At 42.4% G+C, this 17,752-nt stretch overlaps 1 protein-coding gene across 5 annotated transcripts in view; it reads right to left on the minus strand.

Annotated features, from left to right (window-relative positions):
- The window catches only part of TMC7 (transmembrane channel like 7), a 62,320-nt gene that overhangs the window by 21,502 nt on the left and 23,066 nt on the right, over window positions 1–17,752 (minus strand). For all 5 annotated transcript variants that reach the window (XR_012035538.1, XM_072835943.1, XM_072835942.1 and 2 more), the window contains exons 5-11: window positions 17,600–17,682; window positions 12,630–12,775; window positions 8,800–8,947; window positions 7,592–7,765; window positions 5,453–5,610; window positions 1,893–2,010; window positions 1,493–1,590 (exon numbers count right to left, since the gene is read on the minus strand). Coding sequence is in view for 4 of the 5 variants with exons in the window: in XM_072835943.1 (XP_072692044.1) it covers window positions 1,493–1,590; window positions 1,893–2,010; window positions 5,453–5,610; window positions 7,592–7,765; window positions 8,800–8,947; window positions 12,630–12,775; window positions 17,600–17,682 (925 nt within the window). In the remaining variant the exon portion in view is untranslated. The remainder of the gene's footprint in view (window positions 1–1,492; window positions 1,591–1,892; window positions 2,011–5,452; window positions 5,611–7,591; window positions 7,766–8,799; window positions 8,948–12,629; window positions 12,776–17,599; window positions 17,683–17,752) is intronic.

A 17,752-nucleotide genomic window follows, 5' to 3' on the forward strand; every position in this document is an offset into this window, starting at 1 on the left:
AGTCTCTGGGCTCTTGCTTGCCACTCAGCCCAAAGAGTAATGCGCATTCACATAGAAAATGTCTTATGAGAACCCTAGCACCCAGCACACCACTTCCTGGAATCCTACAAGTTTCTTACAGAAACCCTAGGACTCAGGGCCCAAGATTAACACACATAGTGGTTCACTACAGATTGCCACATATTAGCAAAAATACCGGAAACAATCTAAATGCCGACCAGTAGGGGCCATGATGACAAATTACAAGGCATAGACTTATACTACACATTCTTTAAAATAAATGAAGAAAATCTATGTGTCTTGACACAGAAAGTTGTTCATGATATTCTGTGTGTACAAGGCGGAAAAAAAAGGGCAAGCTGCACACCAGTGTGGATGGATTGTGATCCCATTTATACGGGGAAAAAGAACACTTCTCACAAGACTGTGTGTTTACCTACATATATAGTTATGTAAATGTGTTTTTATTTTTAAGGACTGCTAGATCTACCCCAAAGTGTTAACAATAGCCACCTCTGAGAAATGAGGTGAGGCTGGGGAGCTATTCTATAAAGTTCTGTATTTATTTAAATTCTAAATATTTAACTTTTTTTTTAATAAGCACACATTCCTGTCATATTTGTGTAGGTTTTTAAAAGGAGAGTTTTGAGGCACCTAACTGGCTCAGTCAGTTAAGTGTCTGACTCATGATTTTGGCTCAGATCATGATCTCAGGGTTGTGAGACTGAGCCCCATGTCAGGCTCAGCACTGAGCGAGGAGCCTGCTTAAGATCCTCTCTCTCCCTCTGCTCCTCCCTTCCCCCGCTCTCTCATTCTCTTGCTCTAAAATAAATAGATATAAGTAAATTAATATATAAATAAATAAATGGAAAGTTTCTTTTTTTTAAAGTTTATTTTTAAGGGCTTACTGGACTACTTGACATGCCTGGATAATTTGTACATCTGGGTAAAAAAGTGGTTAAGTGCAGAGTTTCACCTAAGGCTCAAAGAGATGCCAATAATAATAATGCAATGACATCATAATCATGATGGTGATAGTTAATATTTTTTTGAGTGCACAGTACTTTTATCTGCATTTTCTCATGTAATCCTCACAACTGTGCTGTGAAGTGGCTCTGGCTACTATACTATCCCCATTTCACAGGCAGGAAAACAGGCACAGAGCTAAATACCTTGCTCGAGGTTACATGACCAGCAAGTGGCAGTGCTGGGGTGTGAACCTGGAAGGTCTCCCTGGATAGGATCTGTGCTGATGGCTGGAAGCCATCTCCATGGAAGCCTCAGGGAACCATTTCTGTTCATCCTACCTTTCAAGGGGGCACCTAATGGACTAGGGGGTTGATGTCCTAGAGCAGGTTGTAAGCCAGTGGATGGTCGTCAGTGATTCCTGTCAGCACTCTGTGAAGAGCAGCTGTGATGGGAGCCCCCACTGGGGATGTGGGAGGTACAGGAGGGGTAGGTGGAAAGAAGAGGGGGTATCCCTCACACTTACTTTCTAGGAAAATCCACAAAAAGTGTCACAGCCAAGATGATGATGAGGTCAAAGATCATCAGCTTGTACATTTCCTGCCCAACCTGGGTCTCCCAACACTGAAAACAAAAAAGATCAAAAGAAAATGAGGCCCAACTGGGGCAGAGAAAGCCAAGTTCTCACACTCCTTCCAATGCCCTGTCCACCCTCAGATCCTGTGGCCTCTGGAGGATCTGAGCTCCAGCAGAGACTCTGGTTTTCAAGCCTATAGACATACCTCCAGTGTCAACTCTGCTACACAGTAAGAAAGTGGATCAACTGGGATTCAAACCCATAGCTTTGAGGGCTGTTCTCTTGACGTTGAGCCTGTCGCCCCACAATGACCACCCCCCACAGGACGCTTCCACCCCTGCAGGCTCACCGGGTAGAGTTTCTGGTTGTAGCCACAGAGCTCACAGGAGTAGTTATCACAGGATGTAATCTTGGAGCCCAGGGTGAACACCAGCACACAGATGGTAGCCAGCCGCATAAAGACACACCTGCAGGGAAAAGAGGGAGGAGAGAGGATGGGAAGAAGCAGCCTCAGGGCAGGCTGGCTCCTTGGAACTGAGGCTAGAGGGCAGAAAAGCTTCAAAGCAAACCCACAAGTAATTAGCATTGTGGGTCTATTGATTTCGACTCAGGTCATGATCTCAGGGTCCTGAGATCAAGCCCCATATTGGGCTCCACACTCAGCATGGAATCTGCTTGAGATTCTCTCTCTCTTCCTCTGCCTCTGCCTCTCCCCACTACTTGTGTGCACTCTAAATAAATAAATAAAACAATAAATAAAATCATTTTTTAAAAATCTCTAAAATGGGAGTGCCTGGATGGCACAGTCAGGGAAGCATGCAACTCTTGATCTCGAGGTTATAAGTTCTTTTTTTTTCTTTTAAGATTTAATTTATTTATTCATGAGATACAGAGAGAGAGAGAGGCAGAGATACAGGCAGAGGGAGAAGCAGGCTCCCTGCAGGGACCCCAACGTGGGACTCGATCCTGCGACTCCAGGATCACGCCCTGGGCTGAAGGTGGCGCTAAACTGCTGAGCCACCTGAGCTGCCCGAGGTTGTAAGTTCTAGTCCCACATTGGGTATAAAGATTACTTAAAAATAAAATCTTCTTAAAAACATCTAAGGGGCACCTGGGTGGCTCAGTGGTTTAAGCACCTGCTTTCAGCTCAGGTCATGATCCCAGGGTCCTGGGATTGAGTACCCCCCTTGCTGAGTAGGAAGCCTGCTTCTCCCTCTCTTGCTCCCCGACTTGTGTTCTCTGTGTCAAAAAATAAATAAAATCTTTAAAAAATGATAAAAAAACAAAAACACCTAAAATGGTAAATTTTATGTGATGTATATTTTTTGCTACAATTATTTTAAATAGCAAGGGGAAAAAATGCACCAGAAAGCTGGCAATTTCTGAATCCACGATGATAGAGCCACACTGTAGAACATTATGCATTCCTGAAGGGAACTAATTGAATCTTCTAAGTAAGAGGTTTGAGTGATGTCTGATATATTGAGAATGGGAAAAGCATGTTACAGAGTGTCACTTACATATGATCCTATTTCTAAAAGAATACAAAATGTGCGAATGAACAGGAACCCTGCAGATGAGGGCTCCCTGGGGAAGCAGGATTCAAGACAGAAGGGCAGAGTGGGCTAACCATTTTTTAAAGATGCTTTTCTATTACTTGATTGTAAAAAATAAAAGAAAGAAAGAAAGATGAGGGATGCCTGGGTGGCTCAGTGGTCAAGCATCTGCCTTCAGCTCAGGGTGTGGTCTCGGAGTCCTGGGATTGAGTCCCACATTGGGATCCCCTCGAGGACCCTGCATCTCCTTCTGCCTATGTCTCTGCCTCTCTCTGTGTATCTCTCATGAATAAGTAAATAAAATCTTTAAAAAGAAAAAAATAAAGATTAAAAAGAAAAAGTAAAGTCACACATCTGCTCATTCTTCTCATTATGCAGCACGCCACCTGACATTGCATCCTTCCTGGTGGAATGCGAGTACCCAACACCACTGAGGAGGGGCCTATAACTAAAAATGGAATCTAGGGGTGCCTGGGTGGCTCAGTCAGTTAAGCATCTGCCTTTGGCTCAGGTCATGAGCTGGGGTCTTGGAATCCAGCTCTGCATCAGACTCCCTGCTCAATGAGGAAGCTGCTTCTCCCTCTTCTTCTACCTCTGCTGCTCCCCTGACTTGTGCTCTCTTTCTCTGTCAAATAAATAAATAAAATCTTTAAAAAAATAATAAAAATGGAATCCAATAAAAAGAATCTACACAGCAGTTTGTATCAACTGTAGGCTACAGAACGACACAACATGAAGAAACAATGAACTACATTCACACTAGGGGACATTCTACAGGACAAATGCCCAGCTTCTCCTACAAATCAATGGCCTAATGAAAGGGGAGGGGAACTCTGAAAAGAAAAAGGGGGCTTAAGAGACATAATGACCAAACATAGCATGCGATCTTTGTTTGGATCCTCGTTTGAACCAACCAATCCTAGAAAGTCATTTGCAACTTTAGCAGGAAACTGATTTAATTTTATTAGGTTTGCTGATAATCGGTTAACAGGGGGAAAAGTGAAATAAGATTTGCTTAAAATAATCCAGCAAAAGTGTGTGTGTGTGTGTGTGTGTGTGTGTGTGTGTGTGTGTGTGAGTGGAGAGGACAGATGAGATAAGTAAATTGTTGGTAATGACCAAAACTAAGTGATGGGGAGACTGGGTGGCTCAGTCAGTTAAGTGGCTGCCCTTGGCTCAGGTCATGATCCTAAGGTCCTGGGATCCAGCCCTGCATCAGGCTCCCTGCTGGATGGGCAACCTGCTTCACCCTCTCCAATGCTTGTGCTCTCCCAACTCTCTCAAATAAATAAATAAAATCTTAAAAAACAACAAAGAAACAAAAACCCTGAGTGATGGGCACATGTAAGTTTATTATACCTTTTGTTGTGTTTAAAGTTTTCCATATTAAAAAGTTTTTTAAAATGTAAATGCCATTTGAGGCATGAAACACTCTATTTCACACAATCCCCTCCCGGTCTTCTTCAACTTATTTGTGTTAGATAAGACCCTGTTAGATAAGACCCTCCTTTACAGCAGTTCTTTCTTTTTTTTCTTTTCTTTCCTTTCCTTTTCTTCCTTCCTTCCTTTTCTTTCGTTTTCCTTCTTTCTTTCATTCTTTCCTTCCTTCCTCTCTCCCCTCCTTTCTTCCTAAGAAACTGAGTATTTATCTAGAATGAGAAGAGATATTATCACAAATTATAAGAAGCCCACTGTAAAAAAAAAAAAAAAAAAAAAAGAAGCCCACTGTAGCAAACATAGTCTTGACCTGGCCACACATTCTCGGCACTTGCTATCCCAGCAGATGCCATAGCTTCCTAATGCAAGCACCCCTCTCTTCCCAAGGCCCATATTTGGGGGGTAGTGAGGTAGGAGCATGGGAGAGTTGATGCCTCTGGGAGCCAGCCACCCTTACGGAGTACAGGATAAACACTTTGGTGAGTGGGAACCCACTAAGATATTTCCCACCTAAACTCCCAGTTGCCCGATGGGACTGAGCCCCCACTGCCAATAGCCCCAATAAGACACCCTTAATCAACTGCCTTCCCTTCCCCCTCTCATTTCTTCATTCCCCTGCTGGTAGACACTTGTCATTTCTAATATCTTCTGAGCAATACCACCTCCCAGGGCCCCAACCTATGCCCTCAGCTGCTGATGCACTAATACATGAACCAAAAATATAATACCACTGAGTACATGATTAAGTCAAAGAAATTTCATTGCATGGGCAAACTCTGATTCACTCATGGGGGCTGCCTAAAGGTTGTAGAGGATTCTTGGCTCAGCAGGAAAAGGTGCCACAGTGGATTAGCAATGTCTGCCATGGGCAAGAAAGTGGGCAAGTGGTGACCTGCTTGGCATGTCTAGGCATTACCTAAGAATTGTCAGCCGGATCTCAAAGCCTGGGGAATAATCCTCATAGTGGATGATCTTGGCAAAGATCATTGGTGTGATAAAATTGGCCAGCGTGATCACAATAGAAGGCAGGTACAATATCAAGAGGTTCTCTCCAAAAACCATCTTGTCAATTTCCTATAAAGATAACAAAGGGAAGTTGCATCACAATAGAATTGATCTTGGAAGAACTTAATTATATGTACTCAAGTCACGTTGTACACCTTATATATGTCAATTTTATTTCAATAAAACTGGAAGAAAAAAAAAGAACTCAACTATACATATTTAGATAACAAACAAAACGAAACCCATATGTCATTCAACATGGCCCCTAAACATAAGCCATTTCCGGGAAGCCTGGGTGGCTCAGTCGGTTAAGTGTCAGACTTTTGATTTTGGCTCAGGTCATGATCTCAGGATCGTGAGATGGAGCTCCATGTTGGACTACATGCTGAGCATGGAGTCTGCTTGGGATTCTCTCTCTCCCTCTCCCTCTGTCCCTGACACTCTCTCTCTCAAAAAAAAAAATTATTTTTATTTTTTTTTTCTTTTCCATTTTTTAAAATTGAAGTTCGATTTGCCAACATATAGTATAACACCAGTGCTCATCCCATCAAGTGCCCTTCTCAGTGCCCATTACCCATCCCCCTGCCTGCCTTCCCTTCCACTACCCTTTGTTCATTTCCCAGAGTTAGGAGTCTCTTATGTTTTGTCACCCTCTCTAATTTTTCCCACTCATTAAAAAAAAATTTTTTTTAGGGGATCCCTGGGTGGCCCAGCGGTTTAGCGCCTGCCTTCAGCCCAGGGCGTGATCTTGGAGTCCCGGGATCGAGTCCCACATCGGGCTCCCTACATGGAGCCTGCTTCTCCCTCTGCCTGTGTCTCTGCCCCTCTCTCTCTCTCTTGAATAAATAAATAAATAAAATCTTGAAAAAAATTTTAATAAAATAAATATAACATAAGCCATTTCCTTTCTTGGGTATTCAAATAGAGGAACCATGCTCAGTACCACAGGAAGAAAAACTAGCTCTATTGGATTAATTAAGGTCAAGTATTAAAAAAAAAATCCACGTAGTCTGTATCAATGGGCAATTTAAAGTATTTTCAAGGCCATAGTAGTCATTGATTTGGACTAGCCACTCTCTCCTTCTTTCAGGGTAATGGACTATTTGGCCATATATATGGTCATATATAAAACCATGTATGGTTTTATATATATAAAAAATATATATAAGTTTATATATATATAGGGCTCCCTGCATGGTGCCTGCTTCTCTCTCTGCCTATGTCTCTGCCTCTTTCTCTGTGTGTCTCTCATGAATAAATAAATAAAATCTTTAAAAAAAAAAATTCTGGTCAAAGGGACGTGAGCAGACATTGCAAGTGCAAGCATCAGGTCCTGCCCTTGAAGGAAATGGTGTGCCTTCCCATCCCACTCACCTACTTCCCATTGGCTAGAATGTGGAGGTGTTGAACCATCTTGTACCATACAAAAGAGGGTGTAGCCTAAGGATGTCAGAGCCGCAAGATGGAAAGAACCTGGGTTCCCCAATGATTGATTTCATGAAGCAGAGCCACCAGACCAATATGGATTTTTAAAACCACTGCTATTTTAGGTAAACTGAGGCCCTAACTAGTAAGTAGTGGAATTGGGGATTAAATCTAAGCAGGCAAATCTGAATTTGAATATTGTGGATTCCAAGAGAAATTCCAAACACCCTTTTTGGATGCTGTTGTATTTTTATTAAAAGTAGAAACTGGAGGTGCTTGGGTGGCTCACAGTTGGTTAAGCAACTGCCTTAGGCTCAAATTATGATCTCAAGGTCCTGGGATTGAGCCCTGTGTTGGGATCCCTGCTCCATGGGGAGTCTGCTTCTCCCTCTCTCTGTTGTTCATGCTCTCTCACTCTCTCTCTCAAATAAATAAACAAAATCTTTAAAAAATAAACAAGTAGAAATTGGTCACCTCTGATTTTCAGTTCTCTGTCACAGCAGCCAGAAATCCTTATGTATAAAACAGAAATGATGATGGTCTCTACCTCAGAGGCTTGTAACGCACTTGGCATACCTAATGTCCAACCAGAGTAAAAGTTAAACTACTTTCACAGAGGACTCACTTTTTTCATGTGCTCTTGTGAGAATATTGTTGCTCTATAGATTGCATAAAAGCACGCCGCCAAAACAGCCAGAACGATACAGTTCAAAAACAGCCTCAAAGAGTAAATCCGTATCGTCTCTTCTGATGTCCTTTCTGCTATCTTTTGCCGTATTCTTTCTTCCTCCAGGTCTGCCTGAGGGCCAAAGAAAACTCATCCGTGAGCACGGGATGAAGGGATATTCAGGGGTGGAATCTGTGATCTTCGTCATACCCCATCCATCCATCTCTAACACCTTCCTGTTAAGAGAAGATACCTCTGCCCAGGTATCTTCCCAGACCAAGCCCAACTAGCTTTCACGTCTACTAGGGGTCTACATCAAGGTAGGGCCTCCTATCTAAGACCACAGGTAGGGGCACCTGTGGCTCGGTCTATTAAGGTCTCCCTTTGGTCAGGTCATGATCTCAGGGTCCTGGGCTGGGGCCCTCAGTCAGGCTCCCTGCTCAGCCAGGAGTCTACTTCTCCCTCTCTCTTTGCCCCTCCCAGAATTCGTGCTCTGCACACTCTCTCTCTCTCAAATAAACAAAATCTTAAAAAAAAAAAAAAGACTGCAGTGAGACTTTGCAATAAATGTGAAAAAAGAAGCATAACCTATTCATGGCATTACTTATAGGTAGTATGTGTCTCATTCCTTTTAAACAAATAATACATTGGGTTTGGTACCTTCCATCTCACTTTATTACGCTTTTGTTATGACTGTCCCCTCCTTTTCTTGGTGGGTTTGGTCAAGATCCTACTTCTTCCTCTTTCTCCCCTTACGACTCTGGAAATTCTCTTGCACTTTTTTCCCATTCTCTCCACTCCACCTTAGTTCTGTTTCTCCTGGTGTAAGTGATGCATGACAGGTTCTCACCAGGTGGAAAACTAACAGGATAAGGTGGTGGGGGAAGGAGGGAAGACATCATCTCCTCCCACCCACTCTTGTCCCTTCCAATCCCCAGTCCAATCCCCAATCCACCTCCCCTCCAACCCCAGTCCACCAGCTCTGGGGAGCTGTTCTACATGGAAAGTTCTTGAAAACGACACAGGAAACTTGCTAAGCACTGGTGACCGCCTGCCCCCAACCCCCTAGCTCCTCTGCAAGCTGCAATCCCCCCGCCCCACCCTGCTTTCCAAGGCACAACTTTGCTGGCAAGGAACCCGCCAAGAGAAAGCCCAGGAGCACTCACTCGGAGCTCATACCGCAGGCTGCTGTGCTTCAGATCTGCCATGCTGCGGTTGGTGATGCAGAAGTCCCAGCCAGCAAAGATCTTGTTGCAGTAACTCTGGAAGTGTTCCTCACTCCGGATCAGGTTGATTTTGAACCCTTCCACTGACCTGAACCCCAAAACACCATTACCCTTCTTATAAGAACAACAATGGAAATACAGGCCATTGGCTTTGTTTACAATAAAAAAGTTATGCCTGGCTGCCTTTTCCACTCATTTTGACAGGGACAAGTTTTGGACCATGCTATACATGCGTGGCAGCTCACCAGGTAGCTCATTGTTGAAGATCATTTCCTTTCGTCTATTTGAGGGCTTCTCTCACAGCTGGAATAAAATCCAAACTCTTTAACACAGCCTAGAGATCCTGCACTATGCCATCTTTCCTCCCATGTGGCCATTCTGCTGTAACTACCATGGCTTTTCTTCCTTTCTTATATGCACAAACTTCTCTGGCCCCAGGACCTTTGCACTTACAGGACCCTCTACCCAGTCCTGGGACACTTCTTCCCCTGCATCTTCCCATGGCTGCTTCTTTCCCATCATTCAGGTTTTGGCTTAAATATCCCTTCCAAAAACACCTCATCACCCTCTCTAAAGGTGTGACTCCACTGCAGGTTAGTCTATTTTCTTCACAGCAATGCACCTAATCTATAATCATTATGTGTTTACTGCTTGTAGCCCCTTAACCTGACTTAATTTTAAATTCCTTGAGGGGGGGATCCCTGGGTGGCACAGCGGTTTGGCGCCTGCCTTTGGCCCAGGGCACGATCCTGGAGACCTGGGATCGAATCCCACGTCAGGCTCCCGGTGCATGGAGCCTGCTTCTCCCTCTGCCTGTGTCTCTGCCTCTCTCTCTCTCTATCATAAGTAAATAAAAATTAAACAAAACAAAAAAAATAAAATAAATAAAAATAAATAAATAAAATCACAATTGCTTTGTCTTTAAAAAAAAAAAAATTAAATTCCTTGAGGGCAGGTACACTGGATGTGTTGCCACTTTTATATCTGGAGTGCCTGGACCGTAATATGACCACCATCCAACCTAGGGATAAATGAATGAATGACTTAAATAGTAAAATATCCAAATATTTAGTGAGCACATGTTCAGGTCAGATTCCAGTCTGTTTCACACTTCGTAATTTTAATTTATTCAAACGCTTTCCCGGAAAAAATACACCCTAGCATTTGATGATATGAAAACATCATACGCCACACACTGTGGAAATGAAATGGTATTTTTTAGGATTTGCTAGTACATTGTGAAAACCACAGAAGTGTAAGGAATTACAATGATCATTCTGCCAAAAGGTCACAGCCAAAAAATTTATATTAGAACCACCTGGAATGCTCTTCCAAAATGCAAACTCCCAGATGGTTTCAGACTCTGAGATTCTTAATTCGGTAGGTCTTACATGGGGCCCAGAAATACATTATTTTATAAAGCTCCATGGTGATTCTGAGGTCCTATCCCAGTTGATAACCTCTGATTTACACCAAAACTGTAGTTTACAGATGAGAAGTTTAGAGATACAGAGAAGGGAAAAATTATTTTCCCAGATCCAGAGTTACTGGCAGAAGCAGGGCTCATTTGATGATGATAATAATGATGATAATTTTAATTCAATAAATGTCTGGAAGGTGCCAGCCCAGTACCAAATTCTTTACCTACCTTGCTTCACTTAATCCTCCTAGTAACCCTTCCATTGTGCACATTTCACAGGTGAAGAAAATAAGGCTCACAGAGGAAAAGTGGTGTGAGAACCATGCATGGTCTCTGGACTCCAAAGTCCATATTCTTTGCCACTTACAGCACTTCCTCATCGAGGGATAGGCCTTTCCCTGTTACATTATATCCAGGCCTCCCTCCAGTCTTCCCCAGGAAGCAATTACAGCCCTGAAGTGAGGAGCCTGAGCAAGGTCTAGAGGTGGACTCACTATTTGACTAATAAAGCTGATTACTTCTGCAGGGCACCTTCCAAGGCCCTGTGACAGCCTCCAGCAATGTGTTCATTTGGTACTCTATTTTATTTTTTCAGAATTTATACAAGATATTTTTGTAATCTCCATCTTAAAGAAGGCCCCTCCAAATTGTCTAAACCACAAGCAGACACTGGATCTGTCCCTGTCATAATCATAGAGTGGCAAAGCCAGACCCCAATCAACTGACATTTCTTTACCAAGCATCTCTCTGCTCCCACAATGAGCCACTGCTTGTTTGCATCAATGTGCTGCCCATTTCACCAGGTGATGGACACACATCACTTAATTTTCATCTCACAGATACCAGCTCAGGGTACGAATGCCCAGCTGGGCTCTGGAGCTTTCTCTAAGGTGAAACTCTAGCCTCCATGGAGGGCAAACTCAATCCTTAACATCCCGGTCCCTTCTATGCCTGTGATAAGGAGCTTCGCAGCCTCGTGGCTTATTAACACCTATACTCTCAAATAGATGGTGAAGTAAAAGAGGTGCCCAACCATGACCCTGCCCGCCAGGCAACATGGTTGGGGTAGAGATAGCAAGCTGTCCATTAAAAACCTGTGGTTCTCCTTCTGTAGTATAATGTTAGTGCTAGGAAGTAATTGCTAGCCAGGAATACTTCCCAGCTTCCTTTGCAGTTAGCCATGTTCTGTGAATAAGCTGTAGCCAATGGAATGTGAGTGAGGTGCATCACTTCCACGCCTAGCCCATAGACACCTTCCATGTGATACTCCTCTGTGGTTGTTTCCCCTTCCAGCCCTTCCAACTACATGCTGTAGATGGTTGAACTTTGTAAACCTGAGATCCAGAATGACTGAGGAGTCTACTCCCCTAACCCGTGTCCCTATTCAGAACTTCATACAAGAAAGATACACATCTTCTATTGTGTTTGTGCTGTCATCTTTTTAGAATAGTTGTTTGTTTAATTAATTAAAAGTGATAATAGTTAATTAATTAAAAGTGATGAATCAAGGATGCCTGGGGTCCCCACAAGGAGCCTGCTTCTCCCTCTGCCTATGTCTCTGCCCCTCTCTCTGTGTCTCTCATGAATAAATAAATAAAATCTTTTTTAAAAAGTGATGAATCACTGAATTCTACTCCTGAAACCAATATTGTACCATATATTAACTGACTAAAATTTGAATAAAAATTTTAAAAATGCAATTTTCATATTCCTCACTATTCCTTTCTTGGGAATTGGCATCTCCCACTAAACCACTTGCCTACCATGGAAATACAAAGTTTTCATATGATGACTTACTGGCTTTAGTTGAAGGGTTAGGGTTGGGTACCTGGAAGAAGCAGAGCCAACAAGTCTCTTCAAAAGGATTTCTGAACCTGTGACCTTGGAAGCTGCCACCAGGAGAATCAGAGATGAAGGAGCCCTTGCTTTTGACTGTTTGGAAGATGTATACCTATATCCTTATCCTTCCTGTAATTTGGAGTGTCCTCCCTTACTTGGTTCTCTCAAATCCCCTTTACCCCAGTTAGTCACAGTTGGGTTTCTGCCACTTATAACCCAGTAGAGACCTGATTAGTATCCACATCAGATCAAAGATAAGGTTAATACAGCACTGGCAAATGCGTGCAATAATGATTGACTGAAGAACCCCGAGGTACTGCTTCAGCTCCCAAATCTTGCCTCTGTTTCTCCAGGTCTCCTCAGCCCACAACATATTCACATACCTTTCTTACTATAGCCCACTTTTGGACTCTGCTTACCTTTTGGGCAATGGCTCCCAAGGTCCATGGACCTCCAACCCCCAGCCATCAAGGGTAATTCAAAAAGAATACAATGACCTGATAAATTTTACCTTTTCACTATCCAAAGAAGGCTCAGGGCCAAGTAAGCAATTGTGCTTAACAAATAAGCCAGGGGCAGATCATATGTGAAGTTCTGAAATTTCACCCCATCAATGGTGTAATGTCCATAAAAGAGGCAGGTCTCCTCCAAGAAACCCTGAAACAAAGCCAAGGGCAATGAGGTCAGACTGGTGAGTTCACTGCAGGGAACCAGATCAGTCTCTGCCTCGAGGAACTCACATGCCAGTTCATCCCTGAATTTCTAGATACCAAAACAATCTCAGGGTCATAAGGAGTGCTCAGTTAGTGCTTGGGGAACAAAGCATCTATAAAACCTGAGCATTAAAAATACAGAGTTGTATGATCTGAAAATGAAATTAAGAAAACAATTCCATATGCAAAACAGCAGAAAGGGTAACATACTTAGGAATGGATTTAACAAATGAAGTGTAAATCTTATATTCTTAAGACTATAAAATATCGTCTAAAAACTTGAAGATCTAAATAAATGGAAAACATTCTCTGTTCATGGATCAGGAGATCCATGGCAGTCTCCAAATTGATCTACAGATTCAACACATCCCTATCAGAATCCCCAGTGGCTTCTCTGTAGTACTTTACCAGCTAATCCTAAAATTAACATTGAATTGTGAGGGACCTAGAATAGTCTAAACAATCTTGAAAAAGAATAATAAAGTTGGGAGACTCACACATCTCAATTTCAAAACTTACTATAAAATAACAGTAGTCAGGAGACTGTGGTATTAACATAAGTACAGACACGTAGAAGGTTGTCAAGGTGCCACAGTCAGTTAAGCACCCAACTCTAGATTTTGGTTCAGGTCATGATCTTATGGTCATGAGATTGAGCCCCCACATCCAGCTCAGTGCAGAGTCTATTTGAGATTCTCTCTCCTGCCCCTCCCACTCATGCTCTTTCTCTCTCTCAGATAAATAAATCTTAAAAAAAAAAAAAAAAAGAAGAAGAAGAAGAATAGACACGTAGATCAATGGAATAGAATTGAGGCAAAAAATGAAACTATACATCTATGGTCAGTGATTTTTGATAAAGGAAAGAATAGTTTTTTCAAGAAATGGTGCTGAGACAACTGGATTGTGCATGCAAAAAAGAGAGAGAGAGAGAGAGAAGGAAAGAGAAAGAGAAAAAGGAAGAAAAAGAAGTTGAACCCCTACTTTATCCCATATATAAAAATCAACTTTTGGATTAAAGACTTAAGTACAAGAGCTAAGACTAGAAAAGAGGACTAACAGAGAAAACAGAGGACTAAAGTCTTTGTGACCTTGAATCTGTCAATGAATTTTTAGATATGACACCAAAAGCCCAAGCAATCAAAGAAAAAATAAATACAGCTTCAACAAAATTAAAAACTTCTGTGCTTCAAAGGACACTATCAAGAAAGTGAAAAGATAAGGCACCTGGTTGGCTCAGCTGGTTAAGCACCCAACTCTTGAGTTTCAATCAGGTCATGATCTCAGGGTAAGGGATTGAGCCCTGCATCAGGCTCTGTGCTAAGTGTAGAGCTGGCTTGGGATTCTCTCCCTCTCCTTCAGCCCCTCCACTCCTCCCTGCCCCCGCTCAGGCAATAAATAAGTAAATAATAAATAAAATCTTTAAAAAGAAGTGAAAAGAGGGACGCCTGGGTGGCTCAGCAGTTGGATGCCTGCCTTCAGCATGGGGCGTGATCCTGGGGTGCCAGGATCGAGTCCCACGTCAGGTTCCCTGCACGGAGCCTGCTTCTCCCTCTGCCTGTGTCTCTGCCTCTCTATGTGTCTCTCCTGAATTAAAAACAAACAAACAAACAACAACAACAAAAACCCACAAAGAGATTCTACTTCACAAACTAGGTGGCTATCATCAAAAAGTCAGGTGAATACCAAATGTTGGTAAGAATGTGGAGACGCCATAATCCTCATACACTGCAGATGAGAATATAAAATGGTGCAGCCACTTTGGAAAAGTCTGGCAGTTCCTTAAAATGTTACATACAGGGTTACCATTTGACCTAGTGATTCCACTCCTAGATGTATGCCCCAAAGAATTAAAAGGATATGCACCCAACAAAAACTCACACATGAATGTTCAGGGCAGTATTATTCATAATACCTAAAAAGGTGTAAACAGAAATGCTGGGGGAGGGGGAGGGTGCTCAGTGGTTGACCCTCTGCTTTTAGCTCGGGTCATGATCCTGGGGTCCTGGGGTCCTGGGATCCAGGCCCCCAGCAGGCTCTCCACAGGGAGCCTGCTTCTCCCTCTGCCTATGTCTCTGCCTCTCTCTGTCTCTCTCATAAATAAATTTTTAAAAATTATGTGACTATCATAAATAAATTTTTAAAAATTATGTGACTATCATAAATAAATTTTTAAAAAATTAATTTTTAAAAATTTATTTATGAGAGAGACAGAGAGAGGCAGAGACATAGGCAGAGGGAGAAGCAGGCTCCATGCACCGGGAGCCCAACGTGGGACTTGATCCCGGGTCTCCAGGATCGCGCCCTGGGCCAAAGGCAGGCGCCAAACTGCTGCGCCACCCAGGGATCCCAATTTTTAAAAATTAAATCTTAAAAAAGAACAGGTGTAAACAACCCAAATGTCTATCGTGAATGGATAAACAAAATGCAGTATATCTGCACAATGGAACCTTTAAAAACTCACTAAGTGAAAGAAGACAGAGACAAAAGACCATATACCAGACCATGTATGTAGATCATGGTTGCTCAGGGCAGGTTAGGAGGATTGGCAGGGGATACCTAAAGGGTACAATATTTCTTTTTGAGGTGATGAAATTATTCTAAGATTGACTGGAGTTACTTCCATTTTTCACTCTACAAATTCTGTATTTTTTATGATAATCATGTATTCTTATATTGAGTATTTAAGCAAATGTTTTATTAGAACAAAATGTAGAAACAGTAGACTCCACCTTTAATGCTCCTGAAAGCTGGACACACAGGCTATAAAAACTTGCCCAACTATGTGAAACCTGTTTTAAATTGCCCCAGGTTGGTATTAGGGCTGTCATCAATATCAACCTCAAAGTAATGTAACATTATAGGCTAAGATTATAGGGCAAAGATCCAGTGGGCCTAGAAAATAATCCTTCTGATTTGATCATGAGCTCAACTCTTTTCAGCAAAGACAAGCTAGTGTCTAAAGATATTAATTAATTAATGACAAAGACAGAGAGTACATGAGAGAGAGCACAAGCAGGGGGAGGGCAGAGGCAGAGAGAGTAGTATACTCCCCACTGATCAGGGAGCCTGATGTGGGCCTTGATCCCAGGGCCCCAGGATCATGACCTGAGCCAAAGACTGAGCCACCCAGGTGCCCCAGCAAGCCACTGTTTAATCTCTCTGGCCAAGTCTTCTCTCATAACATATAATTTAGGGAACATTTTTGACCAAATGCATCTAAGTGTCCTACAATTTTTCCTCTAAGGAAGGAGGTTATGGTGTGTGGAGAGCCACAAAGAAAAACTTCTTTTGTGGGATATCATCTACAGAAATGAGGCTAACAGCAGTTCTGGGAATCTGATCCCCTTTGCTTTCACTAATGACCTTGGGTTAGTCACTGAATTTCTTTCCTCCTCACATGTTCTATATAGCTTCCATTTCTTCTTTTGCATAGTGGGAATTTTATTTTATTTTATTTACTTTTTATTTATCTTATTTACTTATTTATTTATTTTTAAAGATTTTATTTATTCGTGAGAGACACAGAAAGGCTAACCCCATAGGTAGAGGGAGAAGCAGGCTTCCTGTGGGAAGCCCGAAGCAGGACTCGATCCCAGGACCCTGGGATCACAACTGGAGCCAAAGGCAGATGCTCAACCACTGAGCCACCCAGGTGCCCCTAAAGGAGTGGTTCCTAACCAGAGGCAATTCTGTTCCCCAGGAAATATCTGCAATGTCTGGAGACATTTTTGATTGTCACAACTATGGCTGCTACTGGCATCTAGAGGCCAGGGGGGCTGCTAAACTTCCTCCAGTGTACAGGACAGTCCCCACAATGAAGAAGTATTGGATCCCAAACATCAATAATGCTGAGGTTGAGAAATCCTGGTCTAGGAGGCAGAGATGGCCACTTTTCATAGCTACATCTTATTTCCTGAAAAAAAGTGGGATAAACAAACGGAAGCACACACCCAAAATTAATTTTTAGAAGAAAGAAGCCAAAAAACCTTTGGAATTACTGTAGGAAGGATAAGCTTAGTTCCAATTTGGAGCAAGGGCTCAAAACCTAGAGATAAACAGACTTTGAATTTCAAGTAATGTATAAGAATGTGTATAAATGTGGTGTGTGCACACACACACGGACACATGTATGCATGACTCATATCTTTGTGTGTGATTTCTGGGAGGAAGAGTCATGGCTTTCATCCAGGTGGTCTGGGACCCCAAAATGTAAGGTTTTGTAATGTTTGAGAAATTAAATAATTCTATCTGGGCTTATTTTCACTGAAACTTCTTTCTTTGGGAGAACTCAGTATTTGAGGCAAGTCAATATGAAGGTGGCAGGGACTAAGAAAAGGCCAGTGGGGGATCCCTGGGTGGCGCAGCGGTTTGGCGCCTGCCTTTGGCCCAGGGCGCGATCCTGGAGACCCGGGATCAAATCCCACATCGGGCTCCCAGTGCATGGAGCCTGCTTCTCCCTCTGCCTGTGTCTCTGCCTCTCTCTCTCTCTCTCTCTATCATAAATAAATAAAAATTTTTTTAAAAATCTTAAAAAAAAAAAAAAAGGCCAGTGGCTGAAAGCAATAAAATCTATTTCCTGCATATTTTAGCAGCAAGTGGGTGAACATTATCCTTGCTGTTGAAGTCACTGCAAAGCCTGTTTCTTTTTCTAGTTAGTACTTGGGTCAACTCTTGTGTCTGGCTCTAACTGCAGACATTCAGGAATCTGACCTTTAAATTACCCTATGTTCAGTCTATTGAGGGTACAAATACAGAATTAAATACTTACAGTGCCAGAGAGCAAGTCTATGACATAACTATAAAAGTAAATGAGTCCAGAGCTACTTATTGGATATACTGTGCATTGAACATCTGTAAAAAACAAAAAGAACATCAGTAGAAAACAGTTGTACAGTCTCTGTAACTTGTCTATCAACGTTTG

This window comes from Canis lupus, chromosome 8 (assembly GCF_048164855.1).
Source record: "Canis lupus baileyi chromosome 8, mCanLup2.hap1, whole genome shotgun sequence".
Lineage (NCBI taxonomy): Eukaryota > Metazoa > Chordata > Mammalia > Carnivora > Canidae > Canis > Canis lupus.